General features: G+C 38.7%; 2 protein-coding genes across 2 annotated transcripts in view; both read right to left on the reverse strand.

Moving 5' to 3' along the window:
* Nucleotides 1-1,413: 1,413 nt before the first annotated feature.
* Nucleotides 1,414-2,126, reverse strand: fabp10a (fatty acid binding protein 10a, liver basic). The gene is made up of 4 exons (XM_074684012.1): nucleotides 2,008-2,126; nucleotides 1,744-1,916; nucleotides 1,548-1,637; nucleotides 1,414-1,464 (listed from the first exon to the last, which is right to left on the reverse strand). The coding sequence occupies exons 1-4, from the start codon at nucleotides 2,072-2,074 to the stop codon at nucleotides 1,414-1,416; spliced, it is 381 nt and encodes a 126-aa protein (XP_074540113.1). The 5' UTR covers nucleotides 2,075-2,126.
* Nucleotides 2,127-4,065: 1,939 nt separating this feature from the next.
* The window catches only part of myom3 (myomesin 3), a 66,267-nt gene continuing 43,847 nt past the window's right edge, over nucleotides 4,066-26,485 (reverse strand). Inside the window, exons 14-36 of the mRNA XM_074683634.1 lie at nucleotides 24,497-24,680; nucleotides 22,338-22,512; nucleotides 22,068-22,189; nucleotides 21,244-21,431; nucleotides 17,758-17,884; nucleotides 15,478-15,659; nucleotides 15,093-15,207; nucleotides 14,246-14,402; nucleotides 13,661-13,767; nucleotides 13,301-13,345; nucleotides 13,041-13,177; nucleotides 11,249-11,393; nucleotides 9,418-9,477; nucleotides 8,936-9,003; nucleotides 7,953-8,063; nucleotides 7,757-7,844; nucleotides 7,504-7,542; nucleotides 7,156-7,261; nucleotides 5,127-5,290; nucleotides 5,003-5,039; nucleotides 4,797-4,819; nucleotides 4,644-4,699; nucleotides 4,066-4,557 (exon numbers count right to left, since the gene is read on the reverse strand). Of these exons, the coding sequence (XP_074539735.1) occupies nucleotides 4,288-4,557; nucleotides 4,644-4,699; nucleotides 4,797-4,819; nucleotides 5,003-5,039; nucleotides 5,127-5,290; nucleotides 7,156-7,261; nucleotides 7,504-7,542; nucleotides 7,757-7,844; nucleotides 7,953-8,063; nucleotides 8,936-9,003; nucleotides 9,418-9,477; nucleotides 11,249-11,393; nucleotides 13,041-13,177; nucleotides 13,301-13,345; nucleotides 13,661-13,767; nucleotides 14,246-14,402; nucleotides 15,093-15,207; nucleotides 15,478-15,659; nucleotides 17,758-17,884; nucleotides 21,244-21,431; nucleotides 22,068-22,189; nucleotides 22,338-22,512; nucleotides 24,497-24,680 (2,706 nt within the window). The 3' untranslated portion in view covers nucleotides 4,066-4,287. The remainder of the gene's footprint in view (nucleotides 4,558-4,643; nucleotides 4,700-4,796; nucleotides 4,820-5,002; nucleotides 5,040-5,126; nucleotides 5,291-7,155; nucleotides 7,262-7,503; nucleotides 7,543-7,756; nucleotides 7,845-7,952; nucleotides 8,064-8,935; nucleotides 9,004-9,417; nucleotides 9,478-11,248; nucleotides 11,394-13,040; nucleotides 13,178-13,300; nucleotides 13,346-13,660; nucleotides 13,768-14,245; nucleotides 14,403-15,092; nucleotides 15,208-15,477; nucleotides 15,660-17,757; nucleotides 17,885-21,243; nucleotides 21,432-22,067; nucleotides 22,190-22,337; nucleotides 22,513-24,496; nucleotides 24,681-26,485) is intronic.

A 26,485-nucleotide genomic window follows, 5' to 3' on the forward strand; every position in this document is an offset into this window, starting at 1 on the left:
AAGCTATTCTTTTCTTTTACCCATGGACTTTTCCCTAGTGGTTTCACCCCAGCAGTACCACCACATACATAAAGCTTGTTTGGTACATATTATTTCAAAGTAGCTTTAAAAATCTAATTAGATAGGACATAATGATCATCATTATCTGAGCCAGAATTAGAGAAACACATTATTTTACAAATAGAAATAGTCAAAGGACAATATGCATAAATATATCTCTGGTGTCAATTAAAAGTAAATTACAGTCAAGTAGAAAAAGGAAATGATTGAACTGATTGCTACTTTCCAAAATTTGATACATTTTACATGCACACATCCTTTTAAGACCACAGGCTTCTTGCGTGGTGTGTGTCAAATAGCTTTTTGCACCTTTGAGTATGAACGAGAGAAAGGGATGAGGGGGGTTGAGCTCGAGCCAGGTCATAGATGGTAGTGTGCCCTCTAGTGGTAAGTGTATGTAGTGCAACACTTTTCATGATCAATAAATATATTCTTACAAACAGTAAAGTTCACTTTAATTCCAAACAATATGATTTACCTTCCTATTTTTTTTAAATATACATATACATTTTATCTTTTAATGATTTTGCTCTATTCATTCCCTCTTTGTATGTCATTTATATAGTAATAGACCTATGCAGGATTCAAAGTGTGTTCTGACACTTTGCTTTTACAGTTTCAGAATAAACAGAGACAATACAAAAACAGACTAACACCAGACTGGCAGTTGTAAAGGTAATTACCACGCAACTTACCTGCCTTAAATGAAGTACTTCTAAAGGACTTTTATTGTCTCACAGCTTGTTTACACCTGCAACAAAGTCTTATGCTTATTGTCTTGGTGGTATTAGCAGTCGTTATTTAGGCTAATGTATCCAGTGATTGTTATCTCTAACAGAAGTCAGTTGACAGAATAATCTCCATGCCCTGTGGTGAGCTGTGTCAACATTAGGCAGGTAGCCTGGGAATATGCTGTAGCTATAATTGAGTTAGTAAGGAAATTGTTTCTAACTGCAATTTCTTAGTGGCGAAATAACGATTTTATTTGACGGTATGCTCTTGTGTGAAGTAAAATACAATATTTTAAGGAGAGAATGAAGTAAAAGTTACACAGCCTGCCTTTTCAGGCCTATTCATTGTGTGTCCGCGATGATAAATGTAAGCTAACTGAGTTAGCATTATTAGCTTGACGTTTTCCTCATGTGTGCAGTGTTAACACATGAGTTAGCAAAATGACGTTCTGAGAAATATGATATTTTGTCTGTTGCTTTACATAAGTTTTAATTTCAGTGATAAAAACAGGCTTTTGACGATGAATTTCCTCAAATTCTCTCCGAAATGACAAAGCACAGCAAGGTTTTTAAGCAACACTTTTATTAAATAGACATTGGTTTCTTCACTGCCAAGGTTGGCCTACATCTTCTTGCTCCTCCTGACCAGAGTTGTTGAGCCAATGGTCATAGTCTGGAAACCAATAACAGAGAAGAATATGTCAGAAAAACTCAAGAGAATGCTTTTATTATCTGTGACATTTACTGTGTGTGTACCTCAATCATCTCTCCTCCCTTGATTTCCTGGACGTGGGTGGACTTGCCAGTGTTGCAGACTAGTTTGCCACCCTCCATTTTGACCACACACTGAGGTTCAAAGAGGAAACAACATGTCAAACAAAGACTCCAAAACAAGTCCCAGATCAAAAAATCTCAAAGCAGCAGAGTTTAGGAGAAAACTAAAATGACAGACCTTGATTATTTTGCCGTCCATGGTGGTGATGTCAGCCTCCTTGCCGATGGTGAAGGAGTTGGTCACAGTCTTTCCAGGGGTCTTTGAGGTGACAGTGAAGTCATTGCCGCTCTGCTTGATCTCAGTTATTGGCTTGATGTCCTTGGCCATCTTGATGACTTCTGGAGGAAGTTCTGTGCACACCCCACAATGTGTTTTTGGTCAATCAATGCAAAGAATTAAAAACTGAAAACTCAATAGACTTCTCTCTTTTTTCGTTCTTACCCAGAGCCTTCAGGAACTCCTCGATGTTCTCCTGAGCGTAGACCTGCCATGTTCCATTGAAGTCCATGTTTCCTTAAAGATTGGGGTTCTCCTTCACCAAGGTGGGCTGGAGGCTGTGACAGCTGTGTGAAGCTCAACACAATGTGGAGGATGTGACTGTGGGGCTGCTCCTCTTATACAGGTACTATGTCTAATGAGTAACAAACCCCTCTGTAGTAATCACTGCTGTTTGAACAACCTGAAGTTCAATTACTCCTGTTTGACCAAACCTTAGCGTCCAATAAAAATGGATTTAGATGTTGATTTTTGTCACATGTTTTTAAGAAGCTTCACTGATAAGAAATGTGAAGAAATTGAACTATGTGCATAAAATGACACAATGATCAAACATTGCCTTTAAACTCATATCCATACATAGGCACTCATGAGTTTAGTGTGGATTCTATTGGACTTTTATTTACTGTGAATTTCCCCATTGAGATATAAAATCCTCTCCATAAAGAGACCGGGCTGAATCAGCAGCTGAATAAAGGTGCATAAAAAAGAACGAAACCTGAATACCACATATTAAGATTATACCAATCAATGAATTTGTGACTTCAGGAGCAGGATATGTTCTTTTCCTGATCAAGTAATAAAATAACCTTAACCAGGTGACTGTTGCTCATAGCAAAACAAAATTGGCCTTAACAAAGTGTGCAGAATGGAAGGATGGTACTGGCTTTCAGCTATACTGAAAAGTATCAGATGAGACATGGAAGTGCAGTAAAACATTATGAAGAAAATGACCCAGTGTGCCATTAGATAGTTATAGTTAAGACAACAATAATTATCTTACAGGCTGTGGAGACAATGCATAAATGTACTTCAATCCCAACAGCTCCTGTAGTGATGAGGTTGCATGCACACATTAGGATGCAGATGCATTTAATGCATCATGGTTTAAGCCTGAATTATGTAACATGCACCTCTATGTGCACCACTACAACCACACTTGCGTTTACATTCATTTTGCATTTTGATGTCTTAAGTCAGGGTTACTCCAGAGACTTCTTTACAACCCTCTTGTCATATAAACCTTTTACAAAAAGTGAGGAATTTTGTGTTGGGTGGATTATTTCTTAATTGTAACAATGCCCCTCAGATATTTTATTGCTGGAAAGTCTTTATGTTTCTCTTTTAAAGGGGCTACATTTGTAAGAAACATGCATTTGTGGGTTGGGAAATTTGCCAGTTCTTCTCTGCCAATGCCAAACAGCTTTTACTGCAAACATGATTCTTACCTGTGCTAAGTTTATCTACATTACAAAATAGGCAATAAAGTGCTTGTTAAAGGCCTCACTCTGGCCTGCACCAAGTCCCCAATATCTCCTTTAATGACATGTTATAAGCAAAAATAGCTGCTTTATTAAGCACATATTGATTTGAATATCACATTTTTATTTCTGACATACAGATTGCACTTATTTCTTAACAAGAAATATGTTTTTATTTTGTATAAATGTAAGGAATTTGTAAATATATTTGTACAAAATAACATCACATCTGATTTGCAGTTGCTGCTCAAACCTTGTTTTTTTATTGAAATATGACCACAGACTTTTTGCACGTCTGCAACCTTTCTGCAGAGTGCCATTGAACCTCCTGAGGTGACTCTACCTAACTGACTGGGGCCCTGTAGTGGGGTCAATGACACCACGGACTGTTTGTTTTCACAGTGCAAGACAAAAACTCTGATTGCAACATCACTAAAAAAAGAAATCGGCAGTCCATTATGTTCTCTATGAGGAGAAGAAAAGTGATTTGGGTTAAGATATACCACTTAAATGAAGCAGTTCTTAACACTTGAGAAACAGTTATTTGAAAGTGCTTTATTTGCTTCACACAAAAAGGATGATTTATCAAATGCATCATCTGGCAAAAGGACAAAAGTAGCAACAAGGCCATCAGGGTAAGAGGCAAAATGTAGTTTAACAGCAGCACAAGTACAGAGGAGCAGTCAGTAAACTAAAACTGTAACATCATTGAAGTATTTTGAAGTCACTGTTGAATATCTGCTCGTGCTTTCAGTTTTTGATTCATTGAAAGGAGACTTTTTTCATTCTACAGTTTGCACTATTTAATTTAAATGGAGAAAAAAAAGTCAACTCTTCTAAATGTTAACTTAAGTTCACTAACACCCTGTAAGGCCACCATCCCTCCATCACTCCATCTATCTATCTATCCTTTCCTTAGCAAAAATGTCAGCCTTCATGTGTTTTCTGATCAACTTTTTTCATCCTAACTCATAATCACAGCGTGTGCCGGCGGCTTCTCCCCGATCTTGTAAACACTCACTGTCACATCAGCAGTTTCAGAGCCGCACTTGTTACGCACAAAGATGCTATATTTCCCAGAATCTTCCATTTTGACATTGTGCACGGTGATGGTGCTGCATTTGGGCTCCTTAGTGATGGTAAACTGGACCTCATCGACTATCTCTCTGTCGTTCCTCAGCCAGAAGATCTCCGGGGCTGGATCACCGTCAATAAAGCAGGTCAGACACAAAGACTGAGGAGAGGAGGTGTTTATGATTGAGAGTAAGACAATTACGTTATAAAACAGTTAAGAAATGAGACTAAATATAGATGTCATACCTTCCCCTCCATGATGGCCACCACATCAGGGAGACCTTTAGTCACTTTAGCCCGATCTGAAACAAACCACACAACAGTAACTCCCTCTGACACCCACTGTTACAATCCTTTAATCTTTGTTGAGAGCACAATAACACGTAACCCGCTACTCACTTTTCTCAGCGATGGCTGCCTGCCTGAAGGAGGAAAACAAAGGGTCAAATCGATGCGACACCGCACAGGTCAGGACACTCATACTGTGTCAAGATGCTTTCAGTGCACCGTTTTCTGCTAATGGCCTGTTCCCTCTGACTTCTACGTGTTTTTGTTATTTTCACAGCAAGCCATGCGTCATTTAGAGCATCTAGTGTTGCACTTACTTTAACCTCTGGTGCTCCAGTATGGCGTCAGCGAGAGCTGTTGATAAAATACTGACATTAGTTTGCAATCAGACCATTACACAGTCTCAATATTACATTTTAAATCCTCTAAAATTTCACTCACCTTGTCCAGACAGCTCAAGGCAGCGTTTGTGTGTCTCTTTCCCATCAAACATCTCTAAAGTGTATTTGCCTTTGTCATTATCTGTTGGATTACGAATCTCAATCCAGACCATGTCCATACTGCTGCCGGGCTTCATCCTGGCCTCCTGATCGATCCTCTTCTCCCTACAGAAGAAAGAAGAGTTCCTATTTGCTCTTTGCTACACGTGTGCTGTAGAAACAAGCACACAATGTCGAGATCTTTACCAGAAATGTGAGAATTTTGCTGTTACCCTTGAGGAAATATCTGGTCAAGACTTAAATTTTGAAGGGATAATCTTCCCCATGACTTTGGCAGACTGCAATACACAAGGTCACTGCTTTCCTCTCTTCTGTGAAAGCTATTTGTGTATCAACCAGCAGATGGCGCTGGCAACCTTTCTTTAGGAACAAGAATCCTCCGACCATGTCAGAGTTGTGTTTCATACAGGGTGTATGTCACAGAATGGGAAATGAAGAGACAAGCTTAAAGACTGTATTCTGTCTTGTAAAATCATGTCAGTGAAAGAGCTCTCATTTATTTTTTTCTATTTTCTTGGGACTGTTTGTGCCACAAAATGACATATCTAGAAGCAGGTGAATCCCACAAACACACAGCCTTCAATCTCCCTCCTCAAAGAGCTTCAACCTTGTGCAACACTAGCAGACAGTAGATGAAATAATTCATTTAAACTGATCAAAATTCTTGAAAATAAGATGTAATTCTTGTTAAACTTTGATTCACATTTATCAAAAGTTCAGACTTGCATCTGGGATATCTAGATCTGGTGTGATGAACCGGTTGTCCAGATGTGCTCCCAGCTGCCACATACGACATTTGCATGCAGACATTAAGATCCAGCTCCTCTGTCACATTTAGCAGCTGAACTCATTAAAGAAGTTGAACTTTGAGCAGCAATTTTACACGCTGAACTTCAGTGTAGGAGCCTGAGACTTTGCCATTATAAAGAGAAATGTCATTGTCAATTAATACACCCAACTTGGTTTTTGTGGGTGTATGCATGTGCAGCATGTGAAGTTCCCTAGGTCCACTTTCATACATCCTTGCACCCAGCTTTCATCTGACGTTGAACTATTAGAGATGGGACAATATGCTATTCTTGTGATTTGATTCTATTATGAATTTTGGGGTGCGGTCGATTTAAATTACAATTCATCAATATTTACAATTTTTGCGATTTTTAGTTTGCTTTTTAACATCAGACCATATAAAAAAGTTCAATGAGGATGATGTCTGCAGACTATATCAGGAGCCATATTTTCCCATAAAATGCACATCACATGAGTCAGAGAAAAACACTTCACCCCCTGCTGGAGAAAAGTGGTATTTTTTTTCCAATCCAGTTTATAAACAAAGACTGAAATTAAGAATTTGAATTAGAAAAAAAAGAAGATTTTTTTTGGCTAAGAATCCTGATTTTGTCAAACAAAAATCCTGATACATTGATTTTTGATTTTTTTCTCCCACCCCTAATATTAATTATGGTGCTGAAATGAAGCATGTACTAACTATCTGTGCATTTACATTTTCTGTCGCGGTCACAAACATAACAAAAGAATGGGGAGTAACAGATGTTACTACTAGTTCTGTAGTAACATGTAGTAAAATCCTGTAGTAACATCTTGCAGAACTACATTTGGGCGGTGCATAGGCTATTTTGTATGGAGCTAAAGCTCTGAACATTCTCCGGAAACTCAAGAACTCTTACAGCTGGTGTGTTTAAATTAATGTATTTGTCAAAATGATGGTAAAAATGTGCTTCATAAACATCCTGAGTTTCAGAGAAAATGTGCAGAAAAAGCATAAATTGGCTCATAAAAATTGTTTGAGATGCAGGATAAGGAATATTTGGGACCAAAAATGTTTTCAGGTCAAAAAAGCCTTAAAGGTTAATATGTCAGTATCATTTTAGCTCTTGGTCATATTCACAAAATCTAATTTTGGCCTTTTTGATAATACAGGCCAACATTTGCCGTGCAGGTGGACTCACCCGTAGTACCAGCTGTTCTTCAGGTAGCTAGTATAGTATTTGAGTGAGCTGTAGATCATAACCCCTTCAGCGGTGCTTTGGATCTTCAGCTGGCTGGCTGACAATGCTACAAAGAAACAACACTGTGAGAGAGACTTCAGAGCTCCTGATTATTTGCCCATTTTCAGTGTCTTTTGTATTTTAAAGCATGTTCTCTCTTATCTGTAGAGCTCAACATGTTCATATTTAAAAATCACAACCCAACCAATATTAATTAACATGGCTAACAAAGCACATCTGGTGTAAAATAAATTTCCCTGGCACATTACACAAACATCACTGTGTAAAGAAGAAGTGTTAATAACTCACCACATTGTTTACTCAGCTGCTGCAAGAGCTTGTCGTACTCTGTAAATAAAAAGCATGATTCAGTGTACAGAGAGGGTTTTATGTTGTCTTTGGAGCTCAACAAATATCAAACACAAGATTAAAAGTGGAAGGTCGATGCTGAAGACGTAAGATAAAAACGGGGTGAATTATGATAATGTGAACCCCTTCATTGACATTGCGGATGAGAAACTTCTGGCATCTAACATGTACACAGAACAAAGTCACATCTCACCGTCACTCAGCAACTGTAAGGTGCTAACATCCTCTCCTCGCCCGTCTGACACCACGGCTTTGTACAAACCTGCCTCTTTCTGTGTGACCTTAGAGGAAAATATACAATAACAACAAAATCCAAACAAGTCCTTGTCTTTGTTATTTGACCTCACTTCACATGCTAATCTTAAAACAGATCAGGACGATTTGATTACCTGGGGGACGGTGAGTTTACTGATCCCTGAAGATTGGACGTACTCTACTTTGGTTAACCCCACTCCTTCTTTAAACCAGTTCAAGGTTGTGTCCTTGTTTGTATTTGTCGGCTGAGCATGAAGAGGGAAAACATACTTTAAGTACAACTGCCAAGGTATTCCAATAAATATACTGGCTGAAAATTCATGTGATCACTACAACTCTCAAGGCTGATGTCAGGAGTCTTAATTCATAAGTCTCTGCTCTGAGAATTTAAGTTTTGCCTAAAACACATTTTATTTCTCAAGTTTATACATTTAATACAAAAGTCTGGAAAGAAGCTCATTAAGGTGTTTCCTGATTTTTTTATGACAAGAAAATCTGGGGTGATATGTTTTACTTTATTCTATTATTTGTCTTTGCTTAGGTGCTTGGTTTGTTGTCATAACTCCACCAGGCCTCAGAGAAAAACTACCCTTTCTACCTCACTCAATCAAGCTAGCGACCTGCATCTCAGATTAACATTAGCTCTTATTTCTATGACTCAAAAATGGGAAAAAGTACTTGATAGTGGGCTTAAGAAAGTCCCAAAAATGTTGGAATATTCCATTAGTAAAAAAGGCTTGTGTAGATGATTGCCTTGCTCCAAACACCAATCTTTATATGCTGGGTCTGATTTTATCAGGGTTGTATGTATTGTTCCTGTTATCTGCTTTGTTGTGTACATGGGAGTCTTTGCTGCTACTCTCCCTGCATATGAAAGAAGTAAAAGGTGTGCTCTCCACACCTCAAGCACTGGCATTCCATACATGTAAATGGAAGGGCAAGAAACTCTCGATATAGAGCTTCTGGATATGGCTTGTTGTATGAGTTTGTTTTTGACTCAAGTGGTCCTGACTGAAACAGAAATGTTTTCATGAGTTACTTTAAAACAAGGTGAAAGAAAATGTGGCTTCCTCTGTCACCGCTGTTTTCAAACATATTCTGTAAAATGTGACAGTACCTTGCACTTTATAACCAGCTCGCAATCCTCATTAACACTCCATGACAAGAATTCCTGAAAATATGGTCCTTTGGAAAATAGAAAACATGATTAGTCATTTGTACTGATGCCATAGAAACAGTGACTCTCAGGCTTCTACTAATTCTTAGCAAATAATGAAACATTAATTCATATTCCGTCAATTAATTCCAATTACTGAGCTGCATAAAAACCTGAAAATGACTGTGACAGCAGTCATTAATGACGGTACTGGCAAGTTAAACTTTTATCCTACTTAGATTAGTGCCTCCTCACTATTAAATCATCATTAAATGTTTCATGTGTGCCTTGAATGTTGGACCTACTGTATCATAAGCTTTCTGTTTGAGTACATTGAATATTCTTTACAATCAATCCAACTGAGTCCCTCAGGCTGCTGCAGCAATGTTCTTATTGTATTTACTTTGTCAAAGAGTGATGCTGATGTTTTGATGACTGCTCACCAGACTTTCTCAGTAGGTCTCGTCTGTTTTTATCAGCCAGGGCCAGTGTCTGACGAAACTCTGACAGAGACACAGAAATACCAGAGAGACTGAGAAGAAGTTAAGCCACAAAAGACACAAGAAGAGAAGTGATGGGAACCTGTTGCTTTAATGCGTACTCTTTCTAAAACAACACCAACTAGTTTTAAACTTCTCTGGTTAGCCTGAGGGGAAGGATGTTTGGGTGGGGAAATGAGACTTGTATTTAAAGAGGGGGTATATGCCTCCTTGCATTTTAATCATAGATAGAAAGTAATAATGCTGGATGTCTTTATTAATCTTATTAAACTGCTACATAGTCACATGTTGTACAAATCCTTGAATCCTATGTGTAAATTGCCAAAAATGGTCAGTTTTAGAAATAGCACGAGATCTTCATGAGACTTGTTGAAATGATGATGTCATAGTATGTGGATGTCCAAACTGGTTCATGACACTTTTGAGGGGCTGGCTTACGACATCAAGGTGTGCTCATAACGCAGCCCCCTGACAGGCCCACAGAGGTCTGGCCAATCAGAGGAAATAGGGTTTGTGGAGAGGTGAGCTTTAAAGAGAAAACAGCTAAAATGGAGCCTTTCAGACAAAGGCTGAAATAAAGGGTTTCAACAACACCAGTGTGAGAAAAAACTGGGATTTTCTAGCTGTAAATCCTGTAAATCTACTACTGCTGTACCAAATGGATGAAATAAAGCCTAAAAAAGAATAATACTATTGCCTGGCTATAAAACTGTCTTTAACAAGTTTACTAGTGTTCCTTTATTTAAAAGGATAAACAAGAAATTGTTTAAGTTTGGACCTCAAATCTGATTTAGTAAGCTAGTTTTATGACGTTAATGACATTTACCAACTTGTGACATCACAAATTGAGGGAGACTTGCACCCCTCTTGCATAATTCTTGCGTGTCTTTTCGAGCTAGCTTATCCTGGGATTACTTTCATGGAATCTTTACTATTATTTGTATCAACATCCGATACTTAGACTTGTTTTTAAAAGTTTAAGAGATAAAGCCTAAAAAAGAACAATACCCTGTCTTTAAATTTTTTTTGTAAAGATGACCTTTCAGAAATAAGTAACAAATTTTACCTCCTGATGCTTATCAAAACAAGGCCGAATATGTTTCCAGAAGTTACACCTTTTAATGCCTTCCTTGGAGATCAACACAACATTACATGTTTAATTCAAACACAGATGCCTAAAACTCCCTTTTCTGTCATGTTATACTTAAAACAAGCCTCCAACGGGAGCATATCAGTTTCAAAACTTAACCTCATCAGGATTAAATGTTCCTACGCACACAGATGTTTCAAATTTGTATTTTGCAAGAGGACGCTGACACCCACAGTTTACAGTCATCAAGCTCCTCTTGTTTTAGAAACACACTGCATAAGATTGAAAAGGAAATGCAAATGAGCTGCCTCCTTGGAGTAAGCTATTTAAAATGTTTTGGATTGCAAATGGGGTTTTAAAAAAATCATTTTTCACTAATATATTAAATTTTTCCCCTATTTATTCATGTATTATTCAAAATCAGCGCTCATAAACAGTGACTTTTCACATCTTCTTGTATAAAAACAAAATAATGAGCCATTTAAATGTCTCTTGCAGGGCCATAACTAGAATTTTAAAAACATAGAGGTCATGAGGAAAAGTTTGGAGGACTGGCTAAAAACTGTCGTGATTGATGTGATTTTTTTTTTAATGCTTCTTCACTATGACCTCATATTTTCTAGTCTTCTCCTCATTTCCTTCTTCTGGTGTAAGTAACCAAGTTGCAGATGAGTGAGTACTTACTCTGATCCACAAAGACCAAAGTAGTCTGGTTTTTGGCCCGCCCGTCCCTCAGCTGAGCCGTGTACGAGCCCTGGTCCTCTGGAGAGAGCTGATCAAACAGTATCTCCACCAGACCTTTGGCCTTGTCAAAGTTGATCTTACGGTGCTGCGGGAGAGCAAACATTCATGCAGCTCACATCAGCTCGTATGTCCAACATGTTGGTTCTGTTTGCACGGTTAGGCGAACAGAGGGAATAAAGCATGAATGAGGGCATGAAACGTGTCTGTAATGAAAACTATCTCTATAGATTTAAAAGTCCTTGTCTGTAAGGCATGCACACATACACACACTGAAACACAAACAAACAGGAACACACAGAGAGCAGCCTTTGAGCTTGTTTTCGTAGCTTTTATGTTCATCAAGATAAGTGTGTGCTGTGCATGTTGATGGGCCTCAGTGCTGGGTGTGATTTGTGATGTATGGCGAGCCTAAGGGTCCTAATCAGCTAAATGGCTTTTGAATTCACAAACCTCAGATGTGATCATTTAGAAATAACATACAATCAGTGCTGTTCAGATGGAACTGGGATATAGAGAAATAATGGAATAAATGAAAATGAAATACAGGCAGTGAATGAAAGCGACTGAGTATAAAGCACTCGTCTTCAGCACACAAAATGTGTCAGACAGAGTTGTGAAACCACAATAAACACACTGTGTCATGTTTGTTTTTCCCTCTATGGACACATCAGTGCGGGGCTCAATGACCATGACTGTGGTGCTGATTATTTTTAGCCCGATGTCATAACATATATCAGCACCGAGAAGGTTTGTTCACATTCAGTTTATGTTCCTCCTGATGATTATAGTGTTGCTTTGTTTTGGGTCTCTGAAATGGCAGGTGAAATCACTGTGCCGCTATTTTCGCAGCAGTGTTACATTATTTTGTCAATGACAGGGTAACAGTGTTTATGAAATTTGCTTTTTGTTTTGGCTCCAGATAGATTTGGCTCTCGCTGAGTTGTTTTGTGAAAGTAAATAAATTTCAAGGTCAATTTTGAGGCATATTAACAGTAACAGCATACAAACTTCAGGCTGACTTGTGCACAATATGCCTCAGAATAAACAATAGAGGGAAAATATCTATCGTGCTATATTTAGTATCACTTCACATACTAACATTAAGTGTATATGTATAACGCCTGAAATGCACCAGATTTGTCTGTAGTGCGACTCTGTTGCACTGTGTCTTGACTGTGTTTGTCAACTTACACGGGCTGCGTGTTCAGTCATACGAGCTGCGTGACTGACAGACAGCTGGAGTCACAGACCAAGGAGATCCCGCGCTTCCCTCTCCATTGATAAGTCTCTCTTCATTCATGTTGGGGTGTGAAACCTCAAACCTGTTGACTCCTGGTCTGGCTCCTCTCATTATGTCCCTTTATCATCGTAGTCAAGCTTAATACGAACTGATTTTGACACAATCTGTTTCATTTCGAAAGTCACTGGGTGTTTTTAGGTAGTTTCTGGTCATGACTTCCTGTCCTGCTCGATCTTTCCTTCGCTGAATTTATGCGTCACAGCTCCGCGTCCATCAAAATTAGGATGGCTGCGTATTTCCTGCAACATGCCGGACAAGCCACACAGACGTACTGCAACAGAATGAATCCTGTGTAAGTTGCTACATTGATTTGAATGAAACCTATTTGGTCCGTTCGCCGTAACAGAACAGAGGCGCACTGCAGACGCATCCTGTGTATTTTAGTCGTTAAACTGATTGGTGCTGCAGGATAACTTGTGCAATGCTTCTTACTGGAGTGCTGGATATTTCTCGGTCATTGAAGATGAGGCGGAGCTCAGCGTTGTTACTCAGGCTCTCTGTTTGGAGCCAGAGACGAACGACACCTTTCTCAGAAACCTCCACCTGCCAGCCAGACTTCAGAGCTATCACTGTCAAAAAGCAAACACAGAACACCTCTGGAAATGTTTCATTTGCTCTTTGACAATCCTTACATTGATTCCAACATGTAAGACTCAACATGCATAAGTTTGATGTCTTTGCCACATACGTACACGGATTTCTGACTTGCCAGCTGAGTTCCTTAAGTCGTTCGAGGTCTGCAAGTAGTAAAACAGTTTTTGAAGGTTAATTAAACTTTGATCCGCAGTCACAATTTTGTAACACTGAGGAACAATGGCTTGCATGACTGAAAGTTGATTGAGATCAAATGCTTGGTTGGATGCTTATTGAGACGTGTGACCTTGTGGATGTGGTGCTGAGGGGAATAATTATTTGAAACCCCCTTAAAATTAAAAGTCAGTTATTCCTTCTAGCATCAGCTTTTTCGATGACACTGCAGGCGGCAAGGTTGGCATCATTCATAAATGATAAACTGAGGTTCAAAACTTTTCCTTTTTCCTGTTTGAGTTTACCTTCAGCAGTGAAGTCATAGCTTGACGAAAGGTCTGGGTTATCACTCATTTCCACAGTGTAGAGACCTAGATCCTCCTCGGAGGGGTCTGTGAAGGTGAGCTTTGACCTGGCAGACAAAATGAAAAGCAGAAAGTATCTTTCATCATCTCTCCACCCTGCTGGAGAGGCCCAGTCTCACAGTGTTAGCCTGCACCTTTCATGATCCTATCTGTCCCTCTAGTGTTGTGTAAACACCTTTAAGCCAACTGAACACAGAGTTACATTTGTGATTCTCATGCTATTATTTAGCACAGCACAGAGCAACATTGAGAGCTTGCATGCAGCTTCCCAAAGGCTACGTAAATGATAATTAAAAGGGGCTGGCATTGAGTGGAAACCGAAATGAAAATGACTCCAGAGATGTCACTTAACAAGATAATTCAATCTAATTGGATCTAATCTCATCTGTGTTCAATTTCTCTTTGGATATTCTCTCATTTATCCTTTCTGGTTGGTTTGAAATCTAACTAGGCGTCATGCACATGCTTTTTTTAAATTCAACACAACTCCTACAGGAGTCAGTTTTTAAGTGCAAACTAACATACCCATTCTTTTTGGTTTCTACCCGAGCTCTTCCAGCATCAATGGGCTCAGTGTAGTTTTTGCCCCAGAGGAATTTGCTTTCGTCGTTAATCTCATTAGCTTCGTAGCCAAGATAAATGAAACCATCGTCGTCCACTCCGATCTCAATGTTCTTCGTGCCTGCAAATAAAAAAAAACTTAAAGTCCAAAATTAATGTATAATTGATTTTTTTTAAGCTGTCCAAATTGTACTTATAATAACTGCATTATTAATGTATTTCACAATTTAATCCAAAAATCTAGATTCAGCTGAGTTAAACCCACATTCTTGGCATCCTATAGTTTATAAAAACACTTTTCACGTTAGAGTGATGTCTTTTAAAGCCCTAAGTTCAGCTTTGTCTAAAACGCAAGCCCATGTTGATCTATTTGGCTAGCACTCTAGTAGCCTCCACCACTGTTGCTGTGCTACAAAGCTGTCTTTAACAAGTTTACTGGTGTTCCTTCTTTAAAAGGATATAACAGGATAGAAATTGTTTAAGTTTGGACCTCAAATCTGATCCAGTAAGTTAGTAGTAAAATTTACCAACTTGTGACATCACAAATTGAGGGAGACTAATTCTTCTCATCTTTGCTATTATTTGTATTAACATCCAATACTTAAACTTGTTTTTAAGAGTACAGGAAAGCACAGCACCACCTCTTTGAGATGGTCTCACTTTAACTGCCTTTTTGAGAAATGGATACAGCAGACTTGAGTGCACAGCTATTCTTGTATGCTATCCTATCTTCAGTCCAGCTCCTAAAGGACTCAGGCAATCATTTTTTTGACATTATCATGTTGGTACATATTGAGCTGCACAGGCTGACCTGGTCTGGTCTGAGCGATGACTGGCTCAGTGGGCAGGGAAGCACAGCTCACTCCAGCCTCATTGACAGCTGACACACGCAGTCGGTAGGTCTGACCCGCCTGGAGACCTGACACCTGGATGTCATAGGAAACATGAAGTATTTACAGATCATAGTCGTAACTCAACATGGTTACTTATTTAAGCAGTGCGGTTCATGCGGATGAAACAGTCTTCAAAGATGGGCTTTCAGAGGAATGATTTAGTAGACAGAAGCAATCAGTTGACCAGTTAAATCAGATCATGACAAAAATCCAATTATATCTAAAAATTTTGAAATACATGAGTGAAGCTAATCTGTGTTTACTAATCGCTAGAAGTTGTCACTACATTTGTATGCCACTCACTTTGAAATGTGTGTCAGTGATTGGTTTTTCAGTCACATAAGTCCAGTCATCTGATTGGTCACCCTGGCTGATTTCCAGTAAATAGCCAGTGACAGGGCTCCTTCCCTGATACAGTGGAGCCGCCCACAGAAGCACGAGGGAGCTGTCTCTCACCTCCCTGACCTCTGCGTCATACGGACAACCTGAGGGAGAGAAGAGCAAAGGTTATTGAGCAACTGGTCAGATTTGTTGTGAAGGGGAGTGCAGAAAAATATCCTCCTGTCGGTATTTCCTGAACATATAGAAGGAACCAACACTGTCAGAGCAGGAGGTAGTAACAAAATAAGCTTGAGTTTAAGCTAAAAAATAAGCGACGCCCTGTAATCTACCCCTCCCGACTACATGCTGGCATGTGGTGGTTAATTTGCTTAATGATTTTCGGTCACTTTTAAATTATTGAAGTCACGCAGGAAAGCCCATTTTCTAAGATTAATGAGCTGCGCTTTAAAAGAGGCGTTTGTGAGAGAGCCTCTCTCCATTCTCAATATTAATGCTATTAGAAGCTGATATGAGCGCGGGCCAGAGCTGACACACACTGAAATGACTTATAAAATGTGTGTGCTTGTGCTAATATACAATATGTGTGTTTTAATAATGATATTGTGAGGGTGCAGCTCCCGCTTTCATAGTTTCAGGTTTATTCTGCGACTAGTATCTCTCAAATATCGATAAAGTGTTGAAAAGTCAATAAAGTGTTTGATTTTTTTAATAGTAGTTATTATTGTGCACTCAAGGTAATGAGCTATAAAGATAGCAGTGGTGTGTTCAGTGCAATACAGAGTTGTTTAGATTCTCAAGCTGAATATGATATATATAATATTAATTTTTGCTTTCATAATCAGTAAAAAAACCTCTTCACTGGGGCTTTAAAGTAAAAGAAATAAATGCGTTGAACATCAGCTAAGCTTGGACCCTTTGATCCTAAAGCTAACAGGTAAATCTGCCTTTGTTCACCAACTTTGTTAGAAGTTTTCACTCTGAAGCTGAAAGTAGACCCAGGGCTAAGAGGCTCTTCAGTGGTACAGAAACTTGCCTCCAGTCAGGACTACATTAAAGGACAAGTCATACATATTCAACGCAAAATTAAGTCCGCTTACTACCTCCAACTTGAGGCTATCACTAAAGCTGTTACAGCACCTTCTGTATTTTGCTCTTGACTGCTGACCTCAGCCTCCATTTGGAGATTTAACAGCAGAATATGCAAATAAACTGTTTTTATACTTGTACTCCGTTTTGACCCAGCGTCTTTGATTGGAGATGACCATATGGACTTTTAATGGTGCCATTTTAAACAAAAATGGGTTTGTTGTGTATGGTAATGAGTCCTACAGTTGATAAGTCTTTGTGTCCTTACTTTACTCTTGTACTAATGGAAGGAAAGTTTCTTGAGGAGAACTGTAGATCATGAGGGTAACTACAGAAGCTTAAAATCAAATAAATTTAAAGATACTCATCCTCACTTGAAACAGAAATGTAGTCAGTTTATTGTGAATTCACTTGGATGGATAATATTTATCTGTTAAAATGGAAATGCTTTTTTGAATCTCAGTTTCATTTATCCCAAAAAGGGGGATTTTGTGACCTTTAAAATAACTGATTTGGGAGCCAATAATATTCCAGTATGAAAACAAAACAAGTTTGTTGTGCTGACCTGGGATCAGTTCGCTAAAAGACACTGAAAACATCACAGCAGGAAGCACTTCCTATCTTGTATCTGCATGCTTTTTTTTGTGCATTTTTTGTCAGACTCGTGCTTTAATTGCCAGGAGAGGACACTTATCTGAACATACAGTATAGGGTCGGGATTTTTTGTCGAAAAAAATCATTTTTTTTCAAATTCAAATTCTTCATTTCAGTCGTTGTTTATAAATTGGATTGGAAAAGAGTTACCACTTTTCTCCAGCAGAGGGTGAAATGTTTCTCTCTGACTCACTCATTTTATCGGAAAATATGGCTCCTGTTATAATCTGTATACATTATTATCATCATTTAACTTTTTCACAAACTAAAAATCGCAAACTAAATATCGCGAAAATCATTAAGAATTACAATTTAAATTGAATCGGCACCCCAAAAATCGCAATAGTTTCAAATCACGAGAATAGCATATCATCCCAGCCCTTGTATAGCATTTGAGATAGCCAGCATGAAGTTATCTCACTTATATCTAAGTTAAGATGCCCTCTCCAATCCAGCTATTTTCTTGTTTCTTTCAAAAGTGAACAAACATTGTCTCCTCACCTGGCTCTGGCATTGTCCACTTCTCACAAAGGAAAGAGTCACTGGCCTCAGATGGCTTACCAACGCCTGCCATGTTGGCTGCAAACACACGGAACTGATAGAAGTGTCCACTGGTGAGGTTACACACCTGTGGAAACACATTAGGGAAAGAAAAGCTGATTTAATATTACAGGACATGATAGCTTTAACCAGTAAAAGTGAAAACACAGATTATTTTGTGACTTAACAGTAGGGATGCACCGATCCAACTTTTCTGGTTCCAATACTGATACCTGGGCTTTGGTATCCACTGATACCGATATAGATCCTATACCAGTGTTAAATAATAACCTGCATGCCCTACTGTGGGATAAGACTGGTAATGATTTGGGTAAAAGGCAAAAAATTAGTAGATGGAGGTATCAATTCTTTAAACTATGAAACATTTAAATGTTTACCATTTAACAATTTTTCAGAATGTGCACAAGGTCTTCCTCAAGATCATACCCCGTTGACTGGTAATGCAGAAAAAAAAACCAAGTGCATCAGAGGCAACATTTCAGATCAAGTAGCAAAGAACGCTGGTAAGAAAAACAAAAAAACAAAAAGGCTGAGCTGTTTGCCTGGATCAGCACCATGGATCTCTTCCCACCGATACTGATCTTTTCATGTCTTTAATGATAGAGGAGAGGACAGTGGATAGAGTAGGAAAGGGATCAAGAGTGTGGCAACATGCGGGACACAGGCCACAGGTTTGACTCGAACCTGGGCCATCCGCTCCAGGGAAAACCTCATGGGGCGCGACCTAAGCTACTAGGCCATCTGTGCTCCCTGAACAAGCCATGAACTGAAATACCAATAACCGATACCACCGATCGATATTGGTGTATCCCTACTTAACAGTATTTTACCGCAATATCTGCAGTGAATTGCTGGGAAAGGTATTTTCAGTACATAATATAAACAGCAATGGGTTGTGGGGGAAAAAACACAGTGATGATACTGTAAATTAAGATACAGTGATTTACTATAAAATTTACAGCAACTTTTTTTATAGAAAAGGATTAAGTTGAATTTTATAATGCTAGAGTAGCTCTTAACCTCAACAATTAAAACTGTTTTGTTATCTTTCAGGAAGCCCTTGTTCAATACAGCTTTCACTCTTTCATATTTATTAAAAACTACTCTGTTTGCACTCAAACCCCAGATCAGGTATCACATCATCGAGGAGCAGAAGTTCACCAGTTGTGCAGTTACACCACTCCTCACTGAAGCAGGCACTCTACAGAGTAAAGTATAATCTCTGCTGCTGCTGCCAAAGCATTCTCCACCGAGCCCCTGGAATGCTTTGGCATCGGGACGAGAGGCGATTTGAGCGTATTGATCCGTACATTGATCTCTCTATTCACAGCCACTTAGACTTTTAGACCCTATCGCCTCCATGAAACAGTCGTGAACTTCTTGTGGCTGCTTTCAGCTCCCAAATAGCAACAACCAGAGGGAGCTTTTCCCACAGCATCCATAAACCAATTTACAGCCTTTCATCATCTCAAAACTATCTTTAGGAAGAATGACAAACTTCTATTTGCAGATCGATTGCAATGCAACACAAAAAATGCAAAGGTTGTTTGCCGCTAGAAGAGGTACAGTGTACACACTTTACACCACTAGATGGCAAACAGGCTGCATGTAAATAATACGACATATATTTATATCCTTAAGTGGGCTAATGAATGGAGGAGGGTCTGTATGCAGTGTTTACATCAAGAGCACAGTTTTGAAAAAATAAAGCAAATTGAGACCCTGCTGATATTTTTATGTTACATTAATGGAAGCTAATGCAACTTGAAACAGCAGCCAAGCCACTAATGGAAGGTAAAATTTAAGGTTAGGTTTTTAGAGTGAATGTTTTTTTTTAGATAATAATGCAAATGAATTTCTAACTTTGATTTTATTTTATTCTATTTTGTGTTTCTTGCAAATAAACAGCCTGCATTATGGGCCCCTTGTCATACATTAGATGACTACACATTCATTGAAACTCTGAGCAAGATACATCCATCTGTTAATCTACTCAATCATGTTTTATATGTCAATCATTTAGGGAAAACTGGTCCAAAAAAGTGAGGATAAATTGATGAAGCATTTTTTGTTTTGGATCGAGCTAAATCACAAGATGGTTTTATTCCATCTCAGCTGTGATTCAACCGATTCATGAGAGAGTTTCTTTGGGTATGTTATGATATGATATTGAATATCTCATCGGACTGAGCTGTAAATCTGCAGAACAAACTCTTTTAATTAGAAACCCCAAATCAATTTGGCTATGTTGGTGCTTCTGTGCTCTAATCTTGATTTAACATTGAGGACTTTTGATTCTAATCTAAAATAAAAACACAAGAACATCTGCAGGATCACTAACATGTCTCCCTGGCAGCTAAAGTTGTGGAGGCTTTTATGTTGTTGAGATTTTCTGCAGAACTCCAGCCTGGAAAAGAAAAACAGGCCTTTAACTCAAAATCCCAGCCAAATCAATATTCCAATTACACCAAATTGCATCCAGAAAGCCACCGGGTGGATTCAAATAACAGCTCATGAGGGAAGTGGAGAGGATGGCTGAAATCGCCCATTTACCCCAAAAGGGGGAGCTGCTTGTTCTCATCAGAGAGTTCCTTCTGGGGTCTGTAGTCCCCTCATGTTCATGTTTAGGGCTCATCTTGATAAACACAGAGCCTCATTCAGTTTCCTCTCATTAGCTTTGCTTTTGTTATTTCCAGGAGCCAAACACAACCGCTCACACGCAACACATTTACACATTTCAACAGTCTAATTAGGAACACCTGTAATCTCAGTGAGACAGGTTAAAGATTTAACTCTGCTCAGGTCTCCATGGACACTGCTAGTTGCCTAGTGACACAGTCATTGTGGAAGAGGGAGCTTTAGTTAAGAGCTAAATGCTTAATGGATGATTTGTATTGTTGTAAAGGTATTAAAAGCAGACTCTCTTTGGCTGTGCTAATGGCACTTTTTTAATTGATTAGTCAGAGACTCAAGGACGCTGATGCACATTGAAGAAGCTGCAAGTTCACATGTTTGTAATACTTTTCTGCATTGCTTTGCACGTGATAGGAGAGGGAAAAAAGTCAAGAGTAGGAGTTTAAGACAGCTTGAGTCGACTGCACAGTGGTACAGTGATGCTCTTAGCGAAATGCTAATGTTTACATTCCAATATGTTCACATTTACATTGCTTACAAGTAAAGAGTTGGCATTTATACTGCTTCTGCAATGTATAATCTTATTTAGACAAGCGGTTTTCTAACCAGCAAAAAGAAACTCCAGTCAGAACCACTCTTGTCAAAAGAACTGATTATGCATGCAATAAGATTAATTTGTTTCCAGGAGTTAGAGTTCACCATGAATCTCCGAAATCTCATAAAAATGTCAAAGCTAAAGCCGTATCCCAGTCTTAGAATATGCTTCAAAACTGCATTTCTCTGCAACACTACCTTGAACTGCCTCTCTTTGGCTGGCTTGACGTTGACCTCTCTCCATGCTTCCATGCCGGTTTCTCTCTGGTCCAGGTAGTACCCCCGCACAGGGTCTCCCCCATTAAAGGCAGGGGCTCTCCAACTCAGCACCATCTCTGATCCAGTGCACAGCAGCAGGGTGATGGCGGATGGAGCAGAGGGAACATCTGGAGCAAACAGTGGAAATGACAGAGGTGAGGCGACAGGGGAGAAAATCTCAGCAGGCACACATTCTTGCTTAATAGACCGAGAACTGACTGAATGAATGAAACCCTTCTGCACACTACAACTCCTCTCAACAGAGGCAGAATCTTAACTTTGGGCCAATATTGAGCAATTCTAAATGAGACCGAAGAATTATTCATCTCATATTCTGTTTGGTAAAAATGTATTTCTGGACTCCAGCCATTTACCCTCAGGTAACGGCTCAGTGGCAGAGTAGATGTGAGAATACTTGGGCAGTGAATAGCATGCAGACCTGAGTCATCATTGCACTGTGTTGCATGCTGCAGAGAGCACATTTTTTGAGTATTCAACTTGGGAAGCAAAGAGGGTCAGCAGCTCTTCTACAGGCAGATCTCAAAGCTTTTCAGTCCCTGTCTGACAGTCAGCTAATGAAGAGACCATGAAAGATATGGAGATTGACGCGTGGAAGCTAAACTGAAAGTGACATAATGAGTGTTTTGTTTTACTTAAAAAACTGCAAATGAGTTGATGAACACTTTGGTAAATAGTGATGGTGTTGTGAAAGAAGTAATCCATCCAAGTTACTTGGGGGGACCTTGATGAAAGTTTGCACTCACTAATGGCTGATTTGACCACGATAGGTTGAGACTGGTCAGAATAGTTGCTGTTTCCTGCTCGGCTCACAGCCTTCACCCTGAACACGTATTCCTTTCTGGTTTCAAGACCATGGACTGTGAATCTGAGGAGGAGAGAAAGCACTGAGGTATCTTAACTTACTGTTATCACCTCACTCCATTAACATTTTATCAAACTAACATTTCCTGTCAACCCTAAAACCTTCAGCCAATCACAAGAAGAAAACATGCTCTACCACGAGTAGAAGTTACCTGGTGTTGGTTATTGGCTTGTTGTTTATAGTCTGCCAGTCTTCTTTGCCAGTTTCACTGTAGTACAGGTAGTAGCCAACAATGTCATCTTTGTCTTTGGGCTCCTGCCACTTGAGCAGCACAGAGGTGTCAGTGTCTCTGATAGCCAGGACAGAGTGAGGAGGAGCTGGCACAGCTGATGGAAAAAGGTAAAAAAAATCACAAGTTAAACTCCAGCAAGAATAATATAGGAATGAAGACAGAAATGAATCAACTAAAATAACAGTCATTCTTCGGAGATGCACTGAAACAACCTGTTGGCCATTTTTGTTTGTCATTCCTTAGTCGATTTCTCCAGTATGTTACTTAAATACTTATTTATAATACTTTACTTAAGTAAAAAATTATCTTGACATTTTATGAAAAAATTGAAGTGCTTCAACTTCTGGAAACAGTTTTATGAGATTCGGAGATCAAAATGACCTATTTGGACCAATGTTGAAAAAAAGATAACTTAAGTGCCTTTATGGGAGCTAAAACGCTCGCTAAAGTACACTAAACACCCCCCCTTGGCTAGTGAAAAGATGACAAACTGCCCAATTGGGTGGCAAAACATACGCTAAAGTGCCCTCTTGTGGGCTGAGAATGCACAATGTGGGTCTTTTTTTTTCTACCCCCAGCCCTTCAAAAAGTCAACAACCACAAACTTAATATGGAGACCTCTGATCAGCCTCCTCTAAATATATCAGACACTTAAATGCAGTTTCATGTTCCGAAACAAGGGATGGGTACCTTTCACATTTAAAATGATACGGTACCGATGCCCGGTCCTGGCAATCGGTATCGGTACCCAATGGTACCAATTTTTGTACTTGTGTGTTTATGCGGTAATAAATATCAATTTGTTTATTTATAAAATCCAAAGTTTTTCAATTTAACATATTTATTCTTCAATTTATAACCTTGCAATGCTGTGTTTACGTGTGGAAAATCACCTATTCTTCTACCCCCTCACAATCACAAAGATGTGTTTAGGTACCTAAACATGTTACCTTTCGATTTTACGTGAATTGGTAACTGCCACTACAGACAGAATTCGGTCTGTACCTATTAAAGTACCTAATTCAGTCCCCATCCCTATCAGAAATCAGTTATTTTTTTTAAAAAAAGGAAAATAAACAAAAAACACATTTTTTATGAAGTACAAAAGTTGAAAAAAAAAAAAATCTAATGAGATCATCATAAAACAAAGAAAACTCTCATGCCAAAAGCCAAAAAATGAAGGTTTGAACTTAAAGGTGTGATTTAAAATCAGGCAGTTTTGGGTCAGTGACAAAAGGCTCTGGCTGTTTTTTAAACTGCGTTCTTTACAACAGGAATGTATGGGTTTGGTGAGGTCTAAGAATGTGAAAAAGAGCAAAATCTAGCAGTTTCTTTTTTTTCTCTGCCAGCTTTACTTCCTCCAAAAACCAAGAAAGGATACCACAAAACAAATTAAACAGAACAGTCACACTTCACACCATATTCTTATGTAGTAGGCAGTTCAATCACAGCCAGTGCCCCTGAGCTTAGACTTTACCATTTGGTCAGACCGAAGAACTGATCTGTAGATCTGAGAGTTCCCAGAGAAAGCCTTAGTTTTATTAGGTCAGAGAGAAGCTGGAGCTGATCAATGATTTGCAAATATTTACTGAAAATTCAAAACCTGAGAGCCAGTGAATCAGAAATAGGGAACATGTGCTCTTGTTAGCCAATCTTAAGATGAGCTACAGCATCCTGAAATAACCACACAAGATAAAGAGGCTTGGCTTCCAGCAGGGAAAAGTAGAGTGCAAGAAACGAGGTGGGTGAGGGTAAGAGAGTGCATAACTTTTTTTTTTAATCATTACAAGATTAAAAAGAGCTTAACCCTGGATAAAAACTGAAGTTAGAAAAGCTTGTTTGACAACTGAATTTTCTGTTAGTTCATTTTGAAATCCTTGTGAAAATCGCAAAACGTTTTTCAAAGTGAGGCGAGAAAGATTTGATGATCTTACAGAATGTTAAAAGTCTGTGATCTTTTAATAAACTGTGTGCAGCTGTAGTGGGTGCAGTACAGCGGTGAAAGGATGTACAAACCCAATTATCCCTTACAACAGGTGGAGAAATAAATCATTACAGTACATCACACCTTTCCTCACCTTGAGGTTTGCCCAAGGAGACTGGCTGACTGGGCTCAGAGGGGTCGCTGACACCGTACTTGTTGATGGAGCGCACTCTGAAGCAGTACTGCTTACCCTTGACCAGGTCAAACACTGGGAACCTCGGTGAGTTTACCACCACGTCCAGACTGGCCAGCTCCCAGCTGCTCGTCCCTGCTACGCTCTGACTCAGGCAAAGAAAAAAAATGTAAAGATAGTCACTCTGAAGTAAACTGACACTTACCTAGTTTTAAGAAGACAACTGAACAGACAAAAAGGTAAAGGTTGGCAGTTAAGAATGGAGGAAGCAGAAATATAACTCATAAAACAGATTTTCTACCATACTGTGCAAAAAGAGGAAAGACATTTACAAAATGGGCAACAAAGAACTCATCTGGACATCTTTTTCCATTTTTATTAAATCTACTTTTGCTATACCACTAAAGAAACTCAGTTTTATATAGATACTTCTGCTCTGTCTGGGAAGGAAAACCTAACAGTAGCACAGGGCATATGAAAAAAGATGAGTGATTATAAAGAGCTTGCTCAAGGGCAAAAAGAATATTTAAATGTTCCTTTCATTATATAGGCAGGCGTGCGGCTGTAGACTTCAGTAATTTAAAAAGCCTTTGACAGATTTGACAGTTTTATTACACTGGTAACTAAAGTCCAATAAAAATCTGTTTCCTGTGGCAGTTCTCAGATTATTGGAGCCAGAAGCTGTTGGCGGTCTGGGTTAATATTAGAGAGGCCGGGCTTTTTACTATTGGGAAGAACAGTTTGACATGTTGGGGGAGAATTTCTGTTATTTCCGACGACCTGCATTTCAGTGTTGGATGTTGTGTTGACGGGGTAAAATATTTTTGCAGAGAAAGAAAACAAGTTTTTAGAGGAATTATCTTTGGGCTAATCATAAACTTCTTTCTTGAGTTTGGGTGTAAAATCCTCACTGCTGTTCTTAAGTTTTTTTTATGGTTTAGTTGTACCACAGGGATAGAAGGTTCATGGAATACAAGGGAATCATCCAAACTAATCAAAATATCAGCGCAGAAATGACCTTTTCCTGACAATCTCTTTTCTTAATGAGTTTAATAAGTTTCTCTGTACTATTACTTAATATTTCCCTCTTTTCACCACTGTTTTATTTCTATCTTTTAAACATCACCCCTCAACTTCAGAATCTATTTGCACATTTTCTATGTTCAGCTGACACGTTTAAGTTATTGTTGTATTTATTTCTTATTTTAAAACCAGCAGTTATGTTAACTCAATCCTAGTGTCTATATATTTTTACGATCCTACTTGTTTTTATTTTGAGATGTTCTTGTATATATATTCTACTGTTCAACTGGCTCTGATGATAATAACTGCTGTTGTAACACCAAAATTTCCCAGTTTGGGATCAACAAAGTTATTCTGTTCTATTCTATTCTATTCTATTCTATTCTATTCTATTTCAATAATGTTCATTGTCATGCCTTTAACACCCCAACATCTGAAAGTAACTTCTGATAACTCCTGTTTATCAACTAACAGCAGCATAAAGTTATTTAAAATATGATACAGCATCATAAAAAAGGTCTTGGTGGTTCTTTCTCATTGTGCAAATAAAATTGTTGCTCTTTACTCTTAAAGAAAAAATAAAAACAGGAGAAAATCATGTTTAAACATTTGATGTAATCTATAGTGGGCAACAAGTTACAGATAAAAAACAGAGGGGGGTAAATAGGATTAATTCTTGTTGCTCTTAGTCCACCAAATAATACAATTTTGAAATGATGCTCCATGACAGCCAGTGTGTTATTAGAGGTTTCAAATTTACTCAGATTTCATTCAAAAATTATGCTGGCATTGTAACTGTCAGCTGGTGGAAACGCTAAAAGTAGATACAGTGTAAACTTTACCCTCAGCGAGAAATTATGGTCAAATAAAGCAGCAATCTGAGATCTAAAAGTATGAAGTCTATGCACATTTGCTAAACTAAACCTG

This window comes from Halichoeres trimaculatus, unplaced genomic scaffold (assembly GCF_033239565.1).
Source record: "Halichoeres trimaculatus isolate MK-OKI-2021-1 unplaced genomic scaffold, fHalTri1.1 fHalTri1_scaffold_12, whole genome shotgun sequence".
Classification (NCBI taxonomy): Eukaryota; Metazoa; Chordata; class Actinopteri; order Labriformes; family Labridae; genus Halichoeres; species Halichoeres trimaculatus.